Source organism: Pituophis catenifer, unplaced genomic scaffold (genome assembly GCF_029215685.1).
Source record: "Pituophis catenifer annectens isolate HBS135680 unplaced genomic scaffold, rPitCat1.0.hap2 SCAF_16, whole genome shotgun sequence".
In the NCBI taxonomy this organism is placed as follows: domain Eukaryota; kingdom Metazoa; phylum Chordata; class Lepidosauria; order Squamata; family Colubridae; genus Pituophis; species Pituophis catenifer.
In genome coordinates, this window is record NW_027256896.1 from 8,691,555 (window position 1) to 8,711,820 (window position 20,266).

Genomic DNA, 20,266 nt, shown 5'->3' on the forward strand with positions numbered 1-20,266 from the left:
AACGATGAGATGGAGCAGCAGAAGTCCAAGAATCAAAACTTAAATTCATCCGTGTTATCCTGAGCATTAAATTTCTTGGAAAGACCAGATTGCAAAATTTTAACAGGTAGAGCGGCGCGTTAGAAAAGAAATGGAGAGGAGATTAGAAGCAGGACCGGGTTCAAAAATCCAAAGCGGTTCGAGATAGGGCAGAAGGAACGGTGAGGTTAATGGAAACAGCTGCCACGGATCCAGCTGTTATAAGCCATTACCTTCAGGAGTCGAAGCCTCCCCCGCAGGGCAGGCGTTGTTGCCTCGCTGTTCTTTCTCGCTTCCGTGCGGGTGGGTTTCCTGCGATATTGTACCGTTATTGCTTCCGGATGGACTCCTCTTCCTGAGGCTCCCCTTGACTTCTGGGGGAGTCCACCGAGGGATAAAAGTGATCCCTTGGGATATCAGCTCCTTTAGATAATGCTCGATCACTTCTTTGCCCTGAAAGGAATTGATTTGTGATGTTTAGAATCAGCTTGCATGATCTAGTTTAATGAAAAGTTACGTTTCTAGTGGTATGTCTAATCTGATGAAAAGAAGGACTAGGGAGACATGATAGCAGTGTTCCAATATCTCAGGGGCTGCCCCAAAGAAGAGGGAGTCAAGCTATTCTCCAAAGCACCTGAGGGAAGGACAAGAAGTAACGGGTGGAAACTCATCAAGGAGAGAAGCAACATAGAACTAAGGAGAAATTTCCCGACAGTGAGAACAATTAACCATTGGAACAACCTGCCTCCAGAAGTTGTGAATGCTCCAACACTGGAGGTTTTTAAGAAGATGTTGGATAACCATTTGTCTGAAGTGGTGCAGGGTTTCCTGCCTGGGCAGGGGGTTGGACTAGAAGACCTCCAAGGCAGTGGTGAAATGTAAAATTTGTTACGACTGGTTCTGTGGGCGTGGCTTGGTGGTGGTGGGGATAATATGACTGAGTGGGCGTGGCCAACTTTTTTTTTTTTTACTTTTAAAACCATGTTTCCTACAACCTCTTCAGCTGAAGAGGTTGTTAAAAAAATGCTTTTAAAGCCTCTGACGATCCCAGCTGACTTGCCTGATCGGCAGAGGCTTTCTTTTTTTTTTTTTTTAAAGCCTCTGACGATCCCAGCTGAGCTGCGCGATCATCGGAGGTTTTTTTTAACTTTTAAAAGCATTTTTTCGGCCGAAGAGGTTGTAGAAAAAATGCTTTTAAAAATAAAAAAAAAAGCCTCTGATGATTGTGCGGCTCAGCTGGGCAATTGGGGGGAGGCAGGGATTTTTGCTACCGGTTCTCCGAACCACCCGCCTCCATCGCTACCGGATCGGGCGATCCGGTCTGAACCAGGAGCATTTCACCCCTGCTGCATCCACTCTTTAAAGACTCTCACCTGGGTCAAAGAGCATTGGGATGCCATAGCAGTTGTCAGTATTAAAAGATATGTCACTTTTTTGAGTGCTGTTGTAACTTTGAACTGTCACTAAACAAACTGCCGTAAGTCGAGGGCTACTTGTACTCAAGATATCCATCATTTAGCCTTTGCTCTTCCAAGATTTGTAGGGGGCACTGCTCATCTCCATTCCAAACCATTGAACCAATATTATCCAAAGCTTGGTCATGTGACCAGCATGCCATCACGGAATGCTGTTTCCTCCCCACTGAAATGGTACCTATTTATCTACTCGCATTTTCATCCTTCCGAACTGCTAGATTGGCAGGAGATGAGGCAAGGACGGGAGCTCACCCCGTCATGTGGCGCTCGAGTCTCAAACCCAAGCTGCCGGGTTTCCAGCCGACAAGCCCAGCGCCTGTAGCCTCTGAGCCACCACACTACCCACATTGCAATGCCCAGAAGGTTGATATTCACCCGCTTGATGTTGGCTGTGTACTGCTTCATGGCGATTTTCTCCACCGTGTTTTCAAACCCGAAGAACGACTTGATGTCAAGGGATGCAGACTGTTCGAAACACGTCCAATCTTCATTCTCTGGATGCACCTACCGCAGAGAAATAGCACCGTTAGAAACCAACCCGGCTTGCAATACCTAAAAAACAGCTTTGAAAAGGAATTTTGAAGCTAGTTCTCAAAGGTAATTTTTATATCTTTTATTTTCCCTTCCTTTCAGAGACTTTTCATTAAATTAGGTAAAGGTAAAAGTTCCCCTTGCACATATGTGCAAGTCGTTCCCAACACTAGGGGGCGGTGCTCATCTCTGTTTCAAAGCCGAAGAGCCAGCGCTGTCCAAAGACATCTCCGTGGTCATGTGGCCGGCATGACTCAACACCAAAGGTGCACGGAATGCTGTTATCTTCCCACCAAAGATGGTCCCTATTTTTCTACTTGCATTTTTTTACATGCTTTCGAACTACTAGGTTGGCAGAAGCTGGGACAAGTAACGGGAGCTCACCCCGTTACGCGGCACTAGGCATTTGAACCGCCGAACTGCCGACCTTTTGATCGACAAGCTCAGTGTCTTAGCCATCCCTTTATTCATTATATTAGACATACCCAATTCCAGCAATCCCATTTTTTTATAGGTTTTAGCCTATAGCTTGACTCCCTCTTCTTTGTGGAAGCCCCTGAGGTATTGGAAGACTGCTCTCATGTCTCCCCTAGTCCTTCTTTTCATTAAACTAGACACACCCAGTTCCTGCAACCGTTCTTCATATGTTTTAGCCTCCAGTCCCCTAATCCTCTTTGTTGCTCTTCTCTGCACTCTTTCTAGAGTCTCCACATCTTTTTTACATCGTGGCAACCAAAACTGGATGCAGTATTCCAAGGGTGGCTTTACCAAAGCCTTATAAAGTGGTATTAACACTTCACGAGATCTTGATTCTATCCCTCTGAAGCAGCCACATGCAAGCATATAGTTCCTGGTTTCAAGAACTGACCTTGTAAGGATGGGAGATGTTCTGACCTAGGCTTTTCAAGACCACGAAGCAGACTCCTTGTCCCGACAAAAATCCCTTTTGATTAAGTGGCTGTGAATTCCTCTCATTCACATCCAGCAAAGTCTTTCAAGGGAGAATTCACAGTCACAGACCTTATCTGGCTTGGAGAGCTGCCAGACCGATATCTTCAAAATTTGGCAAGGAGTCTCGGAGAGTCACAAACCAATTAGGTGAACTAATTGTCTCCTGCAAACTCCCCTCCCCTTTCGCTCCTCTTTTATTCCCTCTGGGAGGGGCCCTTCATCGTCCACCTGTGGCTTTACTCCCAAGTCGACCCTTGTTCTTTAGCTGTTCCCTTCGTCTGGCAACTCTGCACATGCGCACACTGGGAACAGGCTCCAGCTGTTCCTCTGCCTCACTGATGTCTGCCTACGAAGGCAGCTGATAACTCTCAGACGGCCCTGGCCCCATCTCTGCCTCCGATGCAGAGCCCTCATCAGAGCCTTCCCCAGACTCCAGGACTGGCCCACGTTCCTCCCCAACCTCCTCACTGTCCGAATCTGCTGCCAGCTTTGCTGGCTGCTGGAGGGCCACGACAGGGGTTTCAGTAGCTGGGGTCATGCGAAATAGCACTTATTTCCAAGCATCTTAGCTTTCATGAAGCTGTATTTTTCAGTAGGGAGCAATAAAGCATGCCAGTAACTCAGTTTTGTCGGCCGAGCATAAAAAGGGTATTTTATTGTCTCGATGGCTTCTTAAATGTCAGGGGCAGACAAAGGCAGTCAGTCACCTGCTGACCCAAAGGGAAGCTTACAAGCATTCTTAGCTAAATGGTGGTGGGCTTGGAGCAAATAAGAAAAAAATAAAATAAAACAAAATATGGAGTTTTAACTATCATTAAGTGTTGTACCTTATGATTCTTGATGAACATATCTTTTCTTTTAGGTACACTGAGAGCATATGCACCAGACAAATTCCTGGTGTGTCCGATCACACTTGGCCAATAAAAAAAATCTATTCCATTATTTCTCTTTTCTATGGCTTCAATTGGAAGAGAAAGATGGAATTATAAGAGGAAATAGATGGTACGACATGACCATCTCTGTACTGGTAAATCTAACAAGCCACCCAAAACTATAGATATCAGCAAAACCCATTTTCCTTTGAAGATTATCTATGGAGATTCTCAGTCATCTGAGTTATCTCAGAAGATGTTATTTTTTTCAAAAGGCAACTGGATTGTTTTTTTCTGGAGGAGGAGGAGGAGGAGGAGGAGAGGGAGGAGGAGGAGAAGCAGCAGCAGAAGAAGAAGAAAGAGGAGGAGAAGGAGAAGGAGAAGGAGAAGGAGAAGGAGAAGGAGAAGGAGAAGGAGAAGGAGAAGGAGAAGGAGAAGGAGAAGGAGAAGGAGAAGGAGAAGGAGAAGCATTGCTCATCCAAGAAAATTCATCAGTTGGTAAGGAACAAATCACAATATTCTTCCTCAAGAAAAAAATAAAGCAGTCCAGTTGCCTTTTGAAAAAGGCATCTTTGAGACCTTTGAAGATTGCTATTTCAAGTTTGGCTGATGTCCTTCAAATGATAGTGATAGTGAGGAGAAAGAGGAGGAGGAAGAGGAGGGGGAGGAAGAGGATGATGGAGGATTGCAATGATATCCATTATAAAAACTGACAAAATGCAAACCAGTCCCTGGTCCTTCGCACAGGATCAGAGAAATCTCACAGTTACATGACTGACCGAGTAGTTGCATGTCTCCAGGACAATGACACGGTTGGAAAAGGTCTCGTTATGGGCTTCAATAACCAGGGTTCTCTCTCTCCAGTTCACGGTGTTTTTCTGTATGAAAAAGACATATTCTACCCCAGCAATCTGGAAAGAAACAGGAGAAAAAGTCAGAAGAGTAGCCTAAAAGGGCAAACGAAGAGCTAAGGGCTTGGGGTTTGGGGATAGTTTAAGGATAAGGACTGTTAGAAGGAATGTATTATAGTCCTTACTTTCTTGAGTAGACGAGGTGCATCCACGTTCAATTTGCAACTCCTTTCAATGATCTGAATGGCTCCGTCTTCACTCTTGGATTCGCGAAGGATCTCACTCCCCAGAAAAACTGGGATCTCTGGGCAGGTTGGAAAACGTTTCTCGTAAGCCTGGGAAGGAAGGAAGGAAGGAAGGAAGGAAGGAAGGAAGGAAGGAGGGAGGGAGGGAGGGAGGGAGGGAGGGAGGGAGGAAGGAAGGAAGGAAGGAAGGAAGGAAGGAAGGAAGGGAGGAAGGAAGGAAGGAAATGGGAATGAGAAGGAAGGAAGAAGATGGGAATGAGAGAAGGAAGGGAGGGAGGGAGGGAAGGAGGAAGAGGAGAGGGAAGAGAAATAAGAGAAGGAAGGAAGGAAGGGAGGAGGGAGGGAGGGGAGGGAAGGAAGGAAGGAAATGAGAACGAGAGAAGGAAGGAAGTGGATGGGAATGAGAGAAGGAAGGGAGGGAGGGAAGGAAGGAGGAAGAGGAGAGGGAAGAGAAATAAGAGAAGGGAGGAGGGAAGGGAGGGAGGGTGGAAGGGGAAGGAGGAGAGGGAAGGAAGGAAGGAAATGGGAACGAGAGAAGGAAGGAAGTGGGTGGGAATGAGAGAAGGAAGGGAGGGAGGGAAGGAAGGAGGAAGAGGAGAGGGAAGAGAAATAAGAGAAGGGAGGAGGGAAGGGAGGGAGGGTGGAAGGGGAAGGAGGAGAGGGAAGGAAGGAAGGAAATGGGAACGAGAGAAGGAAGGAAGTGGATGGGAATGAGAGAAGGAAGGGAGGGAGGGAAGGAAGGAGGAAGAGGAGAGGGAAGAGAAATAAGAGAAGGGAGGAGGGAAGGGAGGGAGGATGGAAGGAGAGGGAGGAGAGGGAAGGAAGGAAGGAAATGGGAACGAGAGAAGGAAGGAAGTGGATGGGAATGAGAGAAGGAAGAGAGGGAGGGAAGGAGGAGGAGGAGGAGGGAGAAAGGAGGACGGGAAGAGGGAAAAGAAATAAAAAGAAGGAGGGAGGGACGAGAGGGAGGGAGGGAGGGAGGGAAGGAAGGAAGGAAGGAAGGAAGGAAGGAAGGAAGGAAGGAAGGAAGGAAGGAAGGAAGGACGGACCATTGTTTTAGGCTGTAGATGCTTAAATGTACATTTCTAGGCCTGTAAAATATTGCCTACTAAGAATGCAAACTATCTGTCATTTCAAATCCATCTCAGAAGAAATAGTAACTAATTCGGGGAGGTCTTATTTTCGTGAAGACATATCAGGTCAGGCTTCAAAATCTGCAAGACGTCAACCCAGCTCCAATAGCTTGAAAACTCCAACCCCTAGGGTAAAATCAAGTTAACAGGATTGCAAAATACAATTTTGCTGAATGAAGGTCAATTATCCAAGTCCCCAGGAGAAACTTTAAAACCTTGCATGATAGATAGGCATTCGCCCTGTGGAGCCAAAAAAAAAAGGGGGGGGGCGGGAGGAGGGTTTAATTTCTCAGCAGAGGAGAACCAAAAAGATATGCCTGGATCCTAGAAAATGGACTGCATATCTGTAATAAAGGGTGGTTCAGTGGCTAAGACTTATCGATCGAAAGGTCGGCAGTTCAGTGGTTCGAATCCTGAGTGCCGCGTAACGGGGTGAGCTCCCGCTTCTTGTCCCAGCTTCTGCCAACCTAGCAGTTCGAAAGCACGTAAAAAATGCAAGTAGGAAAATAGGGACCACCTTTGGTGGGAAGGTAACACTTTTCCGTGTGCCTTTGTCATTGAGTCAAGCCGGCCACATGACCACAGAGACGTCTTCGGACAGTGCTGGCTCTTTGGCTTTGAAACGGAGATGAGCACCGCCCCCTAGAGTCGGGAACGACTAGCACATATGTGCAAGAGGGACCTTTACCTTTACCTTTACCTTTAATCTGAAATAAATGGCTTTTGAAGACTACTTTTCAGCATCTGACTTGGATATAGTAACTCTATTTCCAATACAGTACTAATAACTAACGTGCTCTCACAATTCCTGTTCTCTTAGATCTCCTAACGGGATCTAGATCTCCTAAATCAGGGCGTAGTATCCTCCCCTCAATGGGACTGTGTGGTTCCCCCGTCAAACTGTCAGATGAGAGCATATACCGGCCTAGTGTTTGATTTTTTAAAAAAATATAAACAATGCTGCACTTCGACGGTAGGATAGCCTAGACATTTATATTTCAAGATAGATTCCACACCTGGAAGACTGCAAGCAATTTTGGTTGCCATACTACAAAAAAAGATGTTGGGGCTTTGGAAAAAGTTCAGAGAAGAGCAACTGAGATGATCAAAGGCCTGGAGACAAAAAATCTATGAAGAACGGTTGCAGGATTTGGGTTTGGCTAGTCTAAAGGAAAGAAGAATTAGGGGCAATATATCAATACTTGACGGGCTGCCACAAAGAAAAGGGGGTCAAATTATTCTCCAAAGCACCAGAGGGCAGGACAAGAAGCAACAGTTGGAAACTGATAAAGGAGAGAAGCAATCTGGAATTAAGGAGAAACTTCCTAACAGTGAGGACAATCAACCAGTGGAAGAGCTTGCCTCCAGAAGTTGTGGATGCTCCATCACTGGAGGTTTTTAAGAAGACAGTTACTTATCTGAAAGGGCATAGGTTCTCCTGCTTGAGCAAGGGGCTGGACTAGAAGACCTCCAAGGTCCCTTCCAGCTCCTATTCTATTCTATTCTATTCTATTCTATTCTATTCTATTCTATTCTATTCTATTCTATTCTATCCTATCCTATCCTATCCTATCCTATCCTATCCTATCCCATCCCATCCCATCCCATCCCATCCCATCCCATCCCATCCCATCCCATCCCATCCCATCCCATCCCATCCCACTCCACTCCACTCCATTCCATTCCATTCTACTCTGTATTCTATTCTACAGGGCTGTGGAGTCGGGAGATAAATGTTCCGACTCCGACTCCTCAGTTTTTTTGTGCTTCCGACTCCGACTCCGCCTCCAGGTACCCAAAATTTCCTCCGACTCCGACTCCTCGACTCCGACTCTGACTCCACAGCACTGCTATTCTATTCTATTCTATTCTATTCTATTCTATTCTATTCTATTCTATTCTATTCTATTCTATTCTATTCCATTCCATTCCATTCCATTCCATTCCATTCCATTCCATTCCATTCCATTCCATTCCATTCCATCGGTTCTATTCTATTCTATTCTATTCTATTCTATTCTATTCTATTCTATTCTATTCTATTCTATTCTATTCTATTCTATTCTATATTCTATATTCTATATTCTATATTCTGCTTTATTCTATTCTAGATCTTTTTAACATTTATATTTTATTGGGGTCTACTAATCTAGGTTAAATGTAAATATATATTGCTAGTCCATGAATGCTGTACACTAGCTAATGAATAAACAAACAAACAAACAAATAAAAACAATGAATCAACAAATACCACGAGCAAACTTCGATTATAGTCAGGATTTCAGCACCAGCGATGTCCTCAGCTTAGGACCACAATTGAGCAAAACATTTATGTTGTTCAATGAGACATTTGTTAAGTGAGTTTTGCCCCGTTTTACAGCCTTTCTTGCCACAGCTGGCAAGTGAATCCCTGCAGCTGATAAATTAATAACCCGGTTGTTAAGCGAATCTGGCTTCCCCATTGACTTTGCTCGTCAGAAGGTCGCAAAAGGGGACCCCGGGATACAGCAAAGGTCATAAATATGAGCCAGTTGCCAAGCGTCTGAATTTTGATCACATGATCGCGGGGTGCAAAAAGTCGTAACTGTGAAAAACCGTCATCAGTCGCATTTTTCAGTGCCGTTTGTCCCTTTGAACAGTCAAACCGTCATAAGTGGAGGACCACCTGGAATGTTATTTCAAAAACAGTGCTAATTCCTGGGGTGCTCTCACACCAGTGGTGGGTTCCTCCCGGTTCCGCCGAGCCGGTAGCGGTGACGATATGACGTCACCAAACCAGTTCTGTCCCCCCTGCCCCCCTCCGCCCCCCCCCACCCCCGCATTATTCTTACCTTTTATTTGGCCTCACCCCCAATCTATCAAGAGCCTTGATAGTACAGGGGTTTAGTGCACCCTGTTATTAACACAGCTGCCTGCAATTTCTGCTGGTTCGAATCTCTCCAAGGCTCAAGGTTGACTCAGCCTTCCATCCTTTCTAAGGTAGGTGAAATGAGGACCCAGTTTGTGGGGGCAATAAGCTGACTTTGTATAAATATACAAAAGTATGAAGGCTATTGCTTAACGCATTGTAAGCCGCCCTGAGTCTCCGGAGAAGGGCGGCATATAAGTCAAATTAAAAAAAAAAAATCTATTGCTGCCTCCTGAGTCCCAGCTGATGGGCTATAAGGAAAAAAACTGTTTAAACTCTTGCCGTGGGGCTTCAAAGGGCCGTCCTACAGCTGATCAGTCATAAAAGGCAGTTTGGTGGTAGACCAGTGCCTCCAAAAACAAATGAATAGACCGGTGCCTCCAAAAATACATGAGTAGACTGGTGCCTGAAAAAATAAATGGGTAGACCAGTGCCTGCAAAAATATATGAGTAGACTGGTGCCTGCAAAAATAAATGGGTAGACCAGTGCCTGCAAAAATATATGAGTAGACTGGTGCCTGAAAAAATAAATGGGTAGACCAGTGCCTGCAAAAATATATGAGTAGACCAGTGCCTGCAAAAATAAATGGGTAGACCGGTGCCTCCAAAAATACATGAGTAGAGTGGTGCCTGCAAAAATAAAGGGGTAGACCAGTGCCTGCAAAAATACATGAGTAGACCGGTGCCTGCAAAAATAAATGGGTACACCGGTACAGCTCTGCAAGCAGTTAAAAGCCTGGTAGACCAATACCTCCGCTAAATCCTAAAGAATTGTCACATGACCATCAAGCCACGGCCACAAAATAAACCACGCCCACAAAACCGGTAGTAAAAATTTTTAGAACCCACTCCTATCTCACACGTCTTTTTCTCTTAAGATTTCCAAACTGGAAGGGCTTAATTAAGACAACGAATCGACCATTGCCACGAAAACATGTGAGTCAATTTCCATTAAAGTCAGGATTTCAGCACAAGCAAACACAACGGGGGCTTATTTCATTTAACTGATTCTGCAATTCACAAAGCATTGTGGTTATGTAATCCACCGCCTCTCCGTCCTCGAAAGAGACTGCCTGGCTTTACAGCATCCAATTAAGGATGCTTCAGTTTCATCTAAAGAGGAAATAGTCACAGCATCGAACCATTGGGTCATAACAAAGATGATTAGGGGACGGGGGGCTAAAACATATGAAGAATGGTTGCAGGAACTGGGTATGTCTAGTTTGATGAAGAGAAGGACTAGGGGAGACATGATAGCAGTCTTCCAATATCTCAGGGGCTGCCCCAAAGAAGAAGGAGTCAAGCTATTCTCCAAAGCACCTGAGGGCAGGACAAGAAGCAAAAATGGAAAATAATCAAGGACAGAAGCAACTTAGAACTAAGGAGAAATTTCCTGACAGTTAGAAGAATTAATAAGTGGAACAAGTTGCCTGCAGAAGTTGTGAATGTTCCAACACTGGGCGTTTTTAAGAAGATGTTGGATAACCATTTGTCTGAAGTGGTGTAGGGTTTCCTGCCTCAGCAGGGGGTTGGACTAGAAGACCTCCAAGGTCCCTTCCAATTCTCTTATTCTATTCTTACAGCAGTGATTCCCAACCTTTTTTTTTGGCCATGCCCCACCTAAGAATCTCTAAAATTGTGATGTGTCCCCCCCCCACCGTGACATATAATTCTTACTTTACTCAAAAAGTGAACTCTACTCATGCGAAGGAAGCCTAAAAGGCCATTAACTTAGTTTAAACAAAGTTCAAGTTGCCCCCCCATTAAATATCAAATTGCCCCCCTGTGGGGCGTGGGCCCCATCTTTGGGAACCACTGCCTTACAGGTATGTGAGCGTCAAGAGGAAACAACGAGCTAACTACTAGTTTTAACCAGAGCCTTGGTGGCAGAGTAGACTAAAGTGCTGTTAAGTAGCATCAGCTGCCTGCAATTACTGCAAGTTCAAATCTCACCAGGCTCAAGGTTGACTCAGCCTTCCATCCTTTCGAGGTAGGTAAAATGAGGACCCGGTTTGTGGGGGCAATAAGCTGACTTTGTATAAAAAGGAACACCGCTTAGGGTGGGGCCGAAAGCCCTACTAAGCAGGTATATACAAAAGTATGAAGGCTATTGCTTAATGCATTGTAAGCCGCCCTGAGTCTCCGGAGAAGGGCGGCATATAAATCGAACCAATAAATAAATAAATAAACCACACATGGGAGAAAGAGATGCGGGGGGGGGGGGGAAAGAACCAGAGATGTTTCTCCACCGATTTCCCTCTCCCCCCCCACATTTCGGCACAGCTCACATCAACCGATGACCTTGACAAAGAGATTATGCAACCCATCCTGTGCTCTGAAGGCCATAAATATCAGCAGCCAGCCTTCCAAACCACAAAAATATCCAAGTGTTAAGCCAGAAGCAATTAAAACACACCCCGGAGATCATGTCAGTTCAACCTGGCTCCAGGTCAACTTCAAATACCTTCTAAAGCCACTGTCCACATGAGCTACGACGATTTCCTAACCTCCCTTCCGTTCAAAATGGAAATCGGTGGCCCAGAAAGATTCTTAGGTGTCCATTTAAGTGTCCATTTATCAGGCCCCATCACATAGTTTCGTAGCGAAGCATGGGTATCCAGCTAGTCAGTAAATAATACAGGAAGCTTGCAACCGCATTTCTTAATGTTTGGACAATAGTTAGTAAATCAGCTGATCCAGGAAGCCGGTTTCTGTAGGACACTCAAATGAAGGCAAAAACAAAGGTCTCCTAGATAAAATGATGAAAAGCTGCTGCTTTGGGCAGAATGCCAATATCACTACACAAAGACACATACAGAGACACACAGGAGACATACACACACAAACACAAGCATTTATTTAAACATGTATTCATATTCCTCATTCATCCTCATCCCACTTCTATAACCTCCCCCCCCAATCTCACCTAAGTGATGCTTAACATTTAAAAAACACACAATGCTTTGGGCACACGTTGCTAATTTTTGCTGCAAAGCGTTTTGTTTTGTTTTTTTTATGACTACCACATCAGAGCATCGGGGGGGGGGGGTGTCACAGCACAGCAACGGACGACAAACCAAACAGCAAACAGCTGACTTGACATTTAACACGGCTTGCTTGTAACACAGCATCTCCGCTAAGGATTAAATGACATTTAATGATGCATGAGCTCTCGTGTCTACACAGGCTGCAAATAAATAAATAAATAAATAAATAAAATACAGATGTCCTCTGTAAAGAAATACATTAAGTAGAATTGAGATGCAACAAAAATGAAGTCTTGTTTTTTTAAATGGATTATGAATTAAGATACACAAAAATGAAATCGCTTTAGAAAGGCTATTTTGTTGTTGTTGGAAACGAAACGAGTTTGTGTCCAATTTTACGGTCGTTCAGCAAATTACTGCAGTCGTTAAATGACTCATGCGGTCATAAAGCAAGCCTGGCTCCTTCCATTGACTTTGCTTATGGGAAGCCAGCTGTGAAGGTTGCAAAGGTGATCACATGACCCTGGGGCAGCTCGACTGTCATAAATACCTGACAAACACCTGGATTTTGACCACATGACCATGAGGGATTTCCTAATGGTGACGACAATAAACCTGTGGAATGGCTTGCCTAAATGTAGAACCTTACTTTTTTCACCATTGAATTTCATTTTGTTAGATAACATCCAATGTTCAAGTCCGTCAAGATCCTTCTGTATCTGGAGCCTATCTTCTGGAATGTTGGCTATTCCTGCCAGCTTGGTGTCATCCGCAAATTTGATGGGTTCCCCATCTTATCCCCTTGTAATGTAAAAAATCGCTTATGACCATTGCAGCATCCCCACAGTCACGTGATCAAAAATCAGTCCCAATGAAGGAGAATATTTGTAGCTCAGGATTGAAGTGAGGGGTCCTTGGTGGTTGCTCGTTTTCTTGCAGATGTTTCATTATCTTTATCTTTTATTAGATTTGTAATCTAATAAACTCCTTTCGGACTCAGGGCAGTGAACAGCCAAAATAAAAACATCTGTACACAAAAGTTAAAATAATTTTAAAAATGATTAAATGAAATTTGGCCCATAATTTAAAACATTTCAATTAAAAGTCAGTATCAACTTTAAAACCAACATGGAATCAGGCCAGGCCGGCTAACTGAAAAAAGTAGGTTTTAAGGGCCCGACGAAAAGTCCGGAGGTCTGGGATCACTCGTATCTCTGGGGGTAGATCATTCCAGAGGGTAGGTGCCACCACAGAGAAGGCTCTCCCCCTGGGGGTCGCCAGCCGACATTGTCTGGCTGACGGCACCCTGAAGAGGCCCTCTCTGTGGGAGTGAACCAGCCCCACAATTATCCTAATTACCTGTGTTTCCCCGAAAATAAGACCAGGTCTTATATTAATTTTTGCTCCGAAAGGCACGTTAGGGCTTCTTTCCTGGTTAGGTCTTATTTTCAGGGCAATATGGTACTAAATCAGAGGTGGGTTTCAGCAGGTTCTGACCAGTTCTGGAGAACCGGTAGCAGAAATTTTGAGTAGTTTGGAGAACCGGTAGTAAAAATTCTGACTGGCCCCACCCCAATCTATCCTCTGCCTCCCGAGTCCCAGCTGATCAGGAGGAAATGGAGATTTTGCAGTAACCTTCCCCTGCCATGCCCACCAAGCCACACCCACCAAGCCATGCCACACCCACCAAGCCATGCCACACCCACAGAACCGGTAGTAAACATTTTTGAAACCCACCACTGTACTAAATGTGTCCGTTTGTCTGACAATCTTAACTGGAGCTTATTTTTGGGTAGGGCTTATATTATGAGCATCCTGAAAAATCATGCTAGGGCTTATTTTCCAATTGGGTCTTATTTTCGGGGAAACAGGGTAGGTAATATCATCAGTGCTAGTGATGGAGAGGTTGCCTAGTTAGAATAGAATAGAGTTGGAAGGGACCTTGGAGGTCTTCTAGTCCAGCCCTCTGCTCAAGCAGGAGAACCTATACCATCTCAGACAAGTGACTGTCCAGTCTCTCCTTAAAAACATCCAGTGATGGAGCGCCCGTGATTTCTCGAGGCAAACTAGTTCCACTGGTTAATTGGGTTAGGATAATGAAATGTCTGCAAGAAAACAAGCACACTCAGAGATCACCAAGGACCCCTCAAAATTCAGTCGCTTGGCAACGGGCTCATACTCATGGTTGCACTCTCCCGAGGTCACGTCATCCCCTTTTGCGACCTTCCGACAAGCAGAGTCGTCCATGGTGAAAGCCGGATTCACTTCTTCCCAACTGCAGCAGTTCACTTCACAACGATAGTTCATCAAATACGTTTTGACGAATAGTTCGTCAAAATGGGGCAAAGCCCACTTAGCCACAGAAACGTTGGGCTCCACTGCAGTTGCAAGTTGGTGTAATCGGTTCCAGGGGTGAAATGCTCCCGGATCAGGGGGGATCGCCCGGTCCGGTAGCGATCTTGACTGGTGGTTCAGCGATCCGGTAGCGATGGCAGAGTGCCCGCCCGTGTGTCATTACTTCTTGGTTTTAACCAGGAAGTAATGTGTTTTTTACCTTCTGCCCATGTGCAGAAGGTTTTGTGCATTCGCAGAAGGTTTTGCGCATGCGCAGAAGGTCTGAGCGTGTGCGTGCGCTTCCGAACCGGTAAGTAGAAGGTAAGTAGATTTCATCTCTGACCAGTACTGCCTTGGTGGTGCAGTGGACTAAAGTGCTGTTAAGTAACACTTAGCTGCCAGATCCCTGCAATTACTGCGAGTTCAAATCTCACCAGGCTCAAGGTTGACTCAGCCTTCCATCCTTCCGAGGTAGGTAAAATGAGGACCCGGATTGTGGGGGCAATAAGCTGACTTTGTATAAAAAAGAACACTGCTTGGGGGAGGCCGAAAGCCCTACTAAGCAGGTATATACAAAAGTATGAAGGCTATTGCTTAGCGCATTGTAAGCCGCCCTGAGTCTCCGGAGAAGGGCGGCATATATAAATCAAACTATTAAATAAATTAAATAAATACTGTACACCAGCAGAACGCAGCATGAAAGCGTGCTCAAGGTTCTCGCAACGGTCTGGCTTGACAGGCGACCTCATCTGAACCTGCTGGAGGGGAGCACGCATTACCGTCGCACAGATGACCCAGCTGTAACCACTAACCCGAAGGAGAAGGTTACAGCTGAAAGCAGATCCCAGAAGAACCTCAGCGTTCCTCGGCTGAGCTATAAACAGAACCGGCCTCCGGGTGCAGCCTTCACCACAAAGCTTCAGGCAAGGAGAACTCGGAGCCCAGGCTCCCTTCGCACAAACAATGCTCTCGGTTTTTAAGTTGTTGCTCTCTCTCTCAGCTGGCAAATGTACCGTTAAGTCTCTTATTTTACACTCAGGACAAGTTAAATGGGAAGTTTGTCCAGAAGAGGACTGACCGGGCCGGGCTTCAAGAGAAGCATTTAATCCAGCTTTTCAGCAAAACAGCTGTTTCTTTTTTTTCCCCAACAATAACGACAAAATGAAGAAGGAACAAAGAACAATTTTTTTTTTCGCAATTATGGAATGCAACGGCTTCCGAGGGAGGTTTTTTTTTTCCCCCTTCATTCTTTATTTGGCTTCCTTCCAGCAATGACATACATTTTTTTTTTTTTCAAAGGAGGATGAAAAGGAAGATAAAAAAGCAACGGACAAGAATTTTGCCGGGTCAGCAAATAAGCAGTGGTGGCTTCCGGTGACTTTGATTGGTGGACAATGGCTGCCAATCCCATTGTTTGCTTAGGAAAGAGCTGGGATTTAAGGAGTCGGATTAAAGTTTCCTATCAATAGGACTTGGGTGACACTGTAAAAGCAAGTATGCTGGGCTCCATTCTATCGCACAGAGTAACAAAGGAAAAATTCCGTTGAGTATAAATAACGCCCCAAACCAAAGAACTATCAATGCAGACAAACAAGCTAACGGTAAAGGACAGCCTAATCATGGAATCACGAAGACCATCTAACAGGGCAAGCCATGACCATATAGACTAACAACAAACCTTACTCCCTTCTAGCACTGATGATGTTACCTGGTTGGGCAATGAAATGTCTGCAAGAAAACCTCAACCACCATTACCTCCTCCTCCTCCTCCTATTGCTCCTCTTATCCACAAAACCCACATTCCTTCTAGCACTGGGGATGTTACCTAGTTTGGTAATGAAATGTCTGCAAGAAGTCCTCCTCCTCCTCCTCCTCCTCCTCCTCCTCCTCCTCCTCCTCCTCCTCCTCCTCCTCCTCCTCCTCCTCCTCCTCCTCCTCCTCCTCCTCTCCAGAAACCCACTCCCTTCTAGCACTCATGATGTTATCTGGTTGGGTAATGAAATGCCTGCAAGAAAACCTCAATCACTACCTCCTCCTCCTATTGCTCCTCCTCCTCTTCCTCCTATTGCTCCTCTTATCCACAAAACCCACATTCCTTCTAGCACTGGTGATGTTACCTAGTTTGGTAATGAAATGTCTGCAAGAAAACCTCCTCGTCATCCTCCTCCTCCTCCTCCTCCTCCTCCTCCTCCTCCTCCTCTCCAGAAACCCACTCCCTTCTTAGCACTGATGATGTTACCTGGTTTGGTAATGAAATGCCTGCAAGAAAACCACCAAGCTCAGAGAGCATCGAAGACCCTACAAGTCAACCCTGAGCTACGAATATTCTCTTCTCTAGAGAAATTCTCTATTTTTGAAAGTAGCAGTAGAGTCTTTGAAGACAAAGAATCAAAACCTCTTTTTTCCCCCTCTCCCTATCTTTGATTGGTTTTAGAGTACTCCCGAATGAAGTTTTTCCCCCCCAGGGGAGTCCATCTACTGGATAATTCATTCCCCACCTCCAAAAAAAAAATCATGAAGAGGCAGAGGTGGGTTCTAAATTTTTTTAATACCGGTTCTGTGGGCATGGCTTATTTTGTGGGCGTGGCTTGATGGTCATGTGACAATTCTTTAGGATTTAGCAGAGGTACTGGTCTACCAGGCTTTTAACTGCTTGCAGAGCTGTACCGGTCTACCCATTTGTTTTTGCAAGCACCAGTCTACCCATTTGTTTTTGGAGGCACCGGTTTACCCATTTGTTTTTGGAGGCACCGGTCTACTCCTTTGTTTTTGGAGGCACTGGTCTACCCATTGTTTTTGGAGGCACCGGTCTATCCATTTGTTTTTGGAGGCACTGGTCTACCCATTTGTTTTTGGAGGCACCGGTCTACTCATTTGTTTTGGGAGGCACTGGTCTACCCATTTGCTTTTGGAGGCACTGGTCTACCCATTTGTTTTTGGAGGCATCAGTCTACTCATTTGTTTTGGGAGGCACCGGTCTACTCATTTGTTTTTGGAGGCATCGGTCTACCCATTTGTTTTTGGAGGCACCAGTTTATTCATTTGTTTTTGGAGGCACTGGTCTACCCATTTGTTTTTGGAGGCACTGGTCTACCCATTTGTTTTTGGAGGCACCTGTCTACCCATTTGTTTTTGGAGGCACTGGTCTACCCATTTGTTTTTGGAGGCACCAGTCTACCCATTTGTTTTTGGAGGCACTGGTCTACCCATTTGTTTTTGGAGGCACCTGTCTACCCATTTGCTTTTGGAGGCACCTGTCTACCCATTTGTTTTTGGAGGCACCAGTCTATTCATTTGTTTTTGGAGGCACTGGTCTACCCATTAGTTTTTAGAGGCACCGGTTTATCCATTTGTTTTTCGAGCGCACTGGTCTACCACCACACTGCCTTTTAACACTAATCAGCTATAGGGCGGCCCTTTGAAGCCCCGTGGCAAGAGTTTAAACAGTTTTTTTCCTTCTAGCCGATCAGCTGGGACTCGGGAGGCAGCGAATAGATTGGGGGTGGGCCAAATAAAAGGTAAGAATAACGCGGGTGGGGGGGAAGGGCCCAGCTCTCGAACAAAGAGAACCGGTTCGGTGACATCATATTGTCACCGCTACCGGCTCGGCAGAACCGGGCCGAACCGGGAGGAACCCACCACTGTGAAGAGGGAAGAAATGGAAGAAACAGACAACACGGCACAAATACATAGATAAGGTCAACTTCATTACACAAATGCAATTGCTGGAGTTATCGGTTTGTTTCTGGCCTTTGCTGTGGCCAAAAACAAAATATTAAGAATTCCAGTTAATAATCCAAGTTAGACTTTCTTATAGTTCCACGTACAGATGGGAAAGATACCCTAAACAACAGTAGATACCGAAACCAGAAACTGTCATATTCATTGCAGATGCTTGCAAAATTGTTTAGGAATGTGACAAGTACCAGGGTTGCTGAGATCAAGTGTACAGTTGCATCAGCTACTCACAGCCTCATCTGCCTGATGCTGTCCTGCTTCAGAAATCTTCAAAAATTACTTGCAAAAATGCAAACTCTGGATTATAACAGCAGGGAAGGGGGGAAAGCGCTTTCAGACATAAAGAATAGAATAGAATAGAATAGAATAGAATAGAATAGAATAGAATAGAATAGAATAGAATAGAATAGAATGAAGAATGCAATGGGATGGGATGGGATGGGATGGGATGGGATGGGATGGGATGGGATGGGATGGGATAGAATAGGATATTGGAATGAAGAATAGAATAAAGAATGGAATGGAATGGAGTAGAATAGAATAGAATAGAATAGAATAGAATAGAATAGAATAGAATAGAATGAAGAATGCGATGGGATGGGATGGGATGGGATGGGATGGGATAGGATATTGGAATGAAGAATAGAATAAAGAATGGAATGGAATGGAGTAGAATAGAATAGAATAGAATAGAATAGAATAGAATAGAATAGAATAGAATAGAATAGAATAGAATGAAGAATGCAATGGGATGGGATGGGATGGGATGGGATGGGATGGGATGGGATAGAATAGGATATTGGAATGAAGAATAGAATAAAGAATGGAATGGAATGGAGTAGAATAGAATAGAATAGAATAGAATAGAATAGAATAGAATAGAATAGAATAGAATAGAATAGAATAGAATGAAGAATGCAATGGGATGGGATGGGATGGGATGGGATGGGATGGGATGGGATGGGATGGGATAGGATAGAATAGGATATTGGAAGAATAGAATAAAGAATGGAATGGAATGGAGTAGAATAGAATAGAATAGAATAGAATAGAATAGAATAGAATAGAATAGAATAGAATAGAATAGAATAGAATAGAATAGAATAGAATGAAGAATGCGATGGGATGGGATGGGATGGGATGGGATGGGATGGGATAGGATAGGATATTGGAATGAAGAATAGAATAAAGAGTGGAGTGGAGTGGAGTGGAGTGGAGTGGAGTGGAATGGAATGGAATGGAATGGAATGGAATAGAATAGAATAGAATAGAATAGAATAGAATAGAATAGAATAGAATAGAATAGAATAGAATAGAATAGAATAGAATAGAATAGAAGCTGGAAGGGACCGATCTATGCTCAAGCAGGAGAACCTATACCATTTCAGATAAGTGGCTGTCTAGACTCTCCTTAAAAACCTCCAGTGTTGGAGCAAACTGGACAGAACTCCACGATTTCTGGAGGCAAACTGTTCCACTGATTAATTGTCCTCACCGTTAGGAAGTTTCTCCTTAATTCCAGGTTGCTTTTCTCCTTGATTAGTTTCCATCCATGGTTTCCAAAGCCCCCTCTGGTGCTTTGGAGAATAGATTGACCCCTTCTTCTTTGTGGCACCGCCCCCCTCAGATATTGGAACACTGCTATCATATCACCCTAGTCCTTCTTTTCATTAAACTAGACATACCCAGTCCCTGCAACTGTTCTTCATTTGATTTAGCCTCCAGTCTCCCTAATCCTCTTTGTTGCTCTTCTCTGCACTCTTTCTAGAGTCTCCGCACCTTTTTTTGTATCGTGGTGTCCAAAACTGGATGCAGGATTCCAAGTGTGGCCTTACCAAGGCATCATAGAGTGGTATTAAGCGATCTTGAGTCAAGTAATTAAGTGTTCTGTAAGCATATTCCAATCTCATACAGGAAACTATTCAGGGAAGTACTTCTGTCGGTATATCAAAGCCTCATTTCATTATGAACAGAAGCATAACTGCGCTGTGTCTCTCTCTCTCGAGAATTTTGCATTCATCAAAGGGAGGAATTGCAACGCAAGACCGTCAAACATCAGAAACAGCAGCGGAAGCTGTTTCTATCATATGAACCACTGAAAGGATCTGAATAATAACCCACAAGGGAATTCTGAATGAGTCCCCGGCGATCCTTCATAGCTCCTTCCTACGAAAGCGTAAGTTGCTTTTAAAGCTATATCGATTGATTCCCACAGATCTGATG

General features: G+C 44.6%; 1 protein-coding gene across 1 annotated transcript in view; it reads right to left on the reverse strand.

Moving 5' to 3' along the window:
* SEC14L5 (SEC14 like lipid binding 5) overlaps positions 1–20,266 on the reverse strand; it is a 48,871-nt gene that overhangs the window by 21,278 nt on the left and 7,327 nt on the right. Inside the window, exons 3-6 of the mRNA XM_070954996.1 lie at positions 4,884–5,033; positions 4,627–4,758; positions 1,869–1,997; positions 252–471 (exon numbers count right to left, since the gene is read on the reverse strand). Of these exons, the coding sequence (XP_070811097.1) occupies positions 252–471; positions 1,869–1,997; positions 4,627–4,758; positions 4,884–5,033 (631 nt within the window). The remainder of the gene's footprint in view (positions 1–251; positions 472–1,868; positions 1,998–4,626; positions 4,759–4,883; positions 5,034–20,266) is intronic.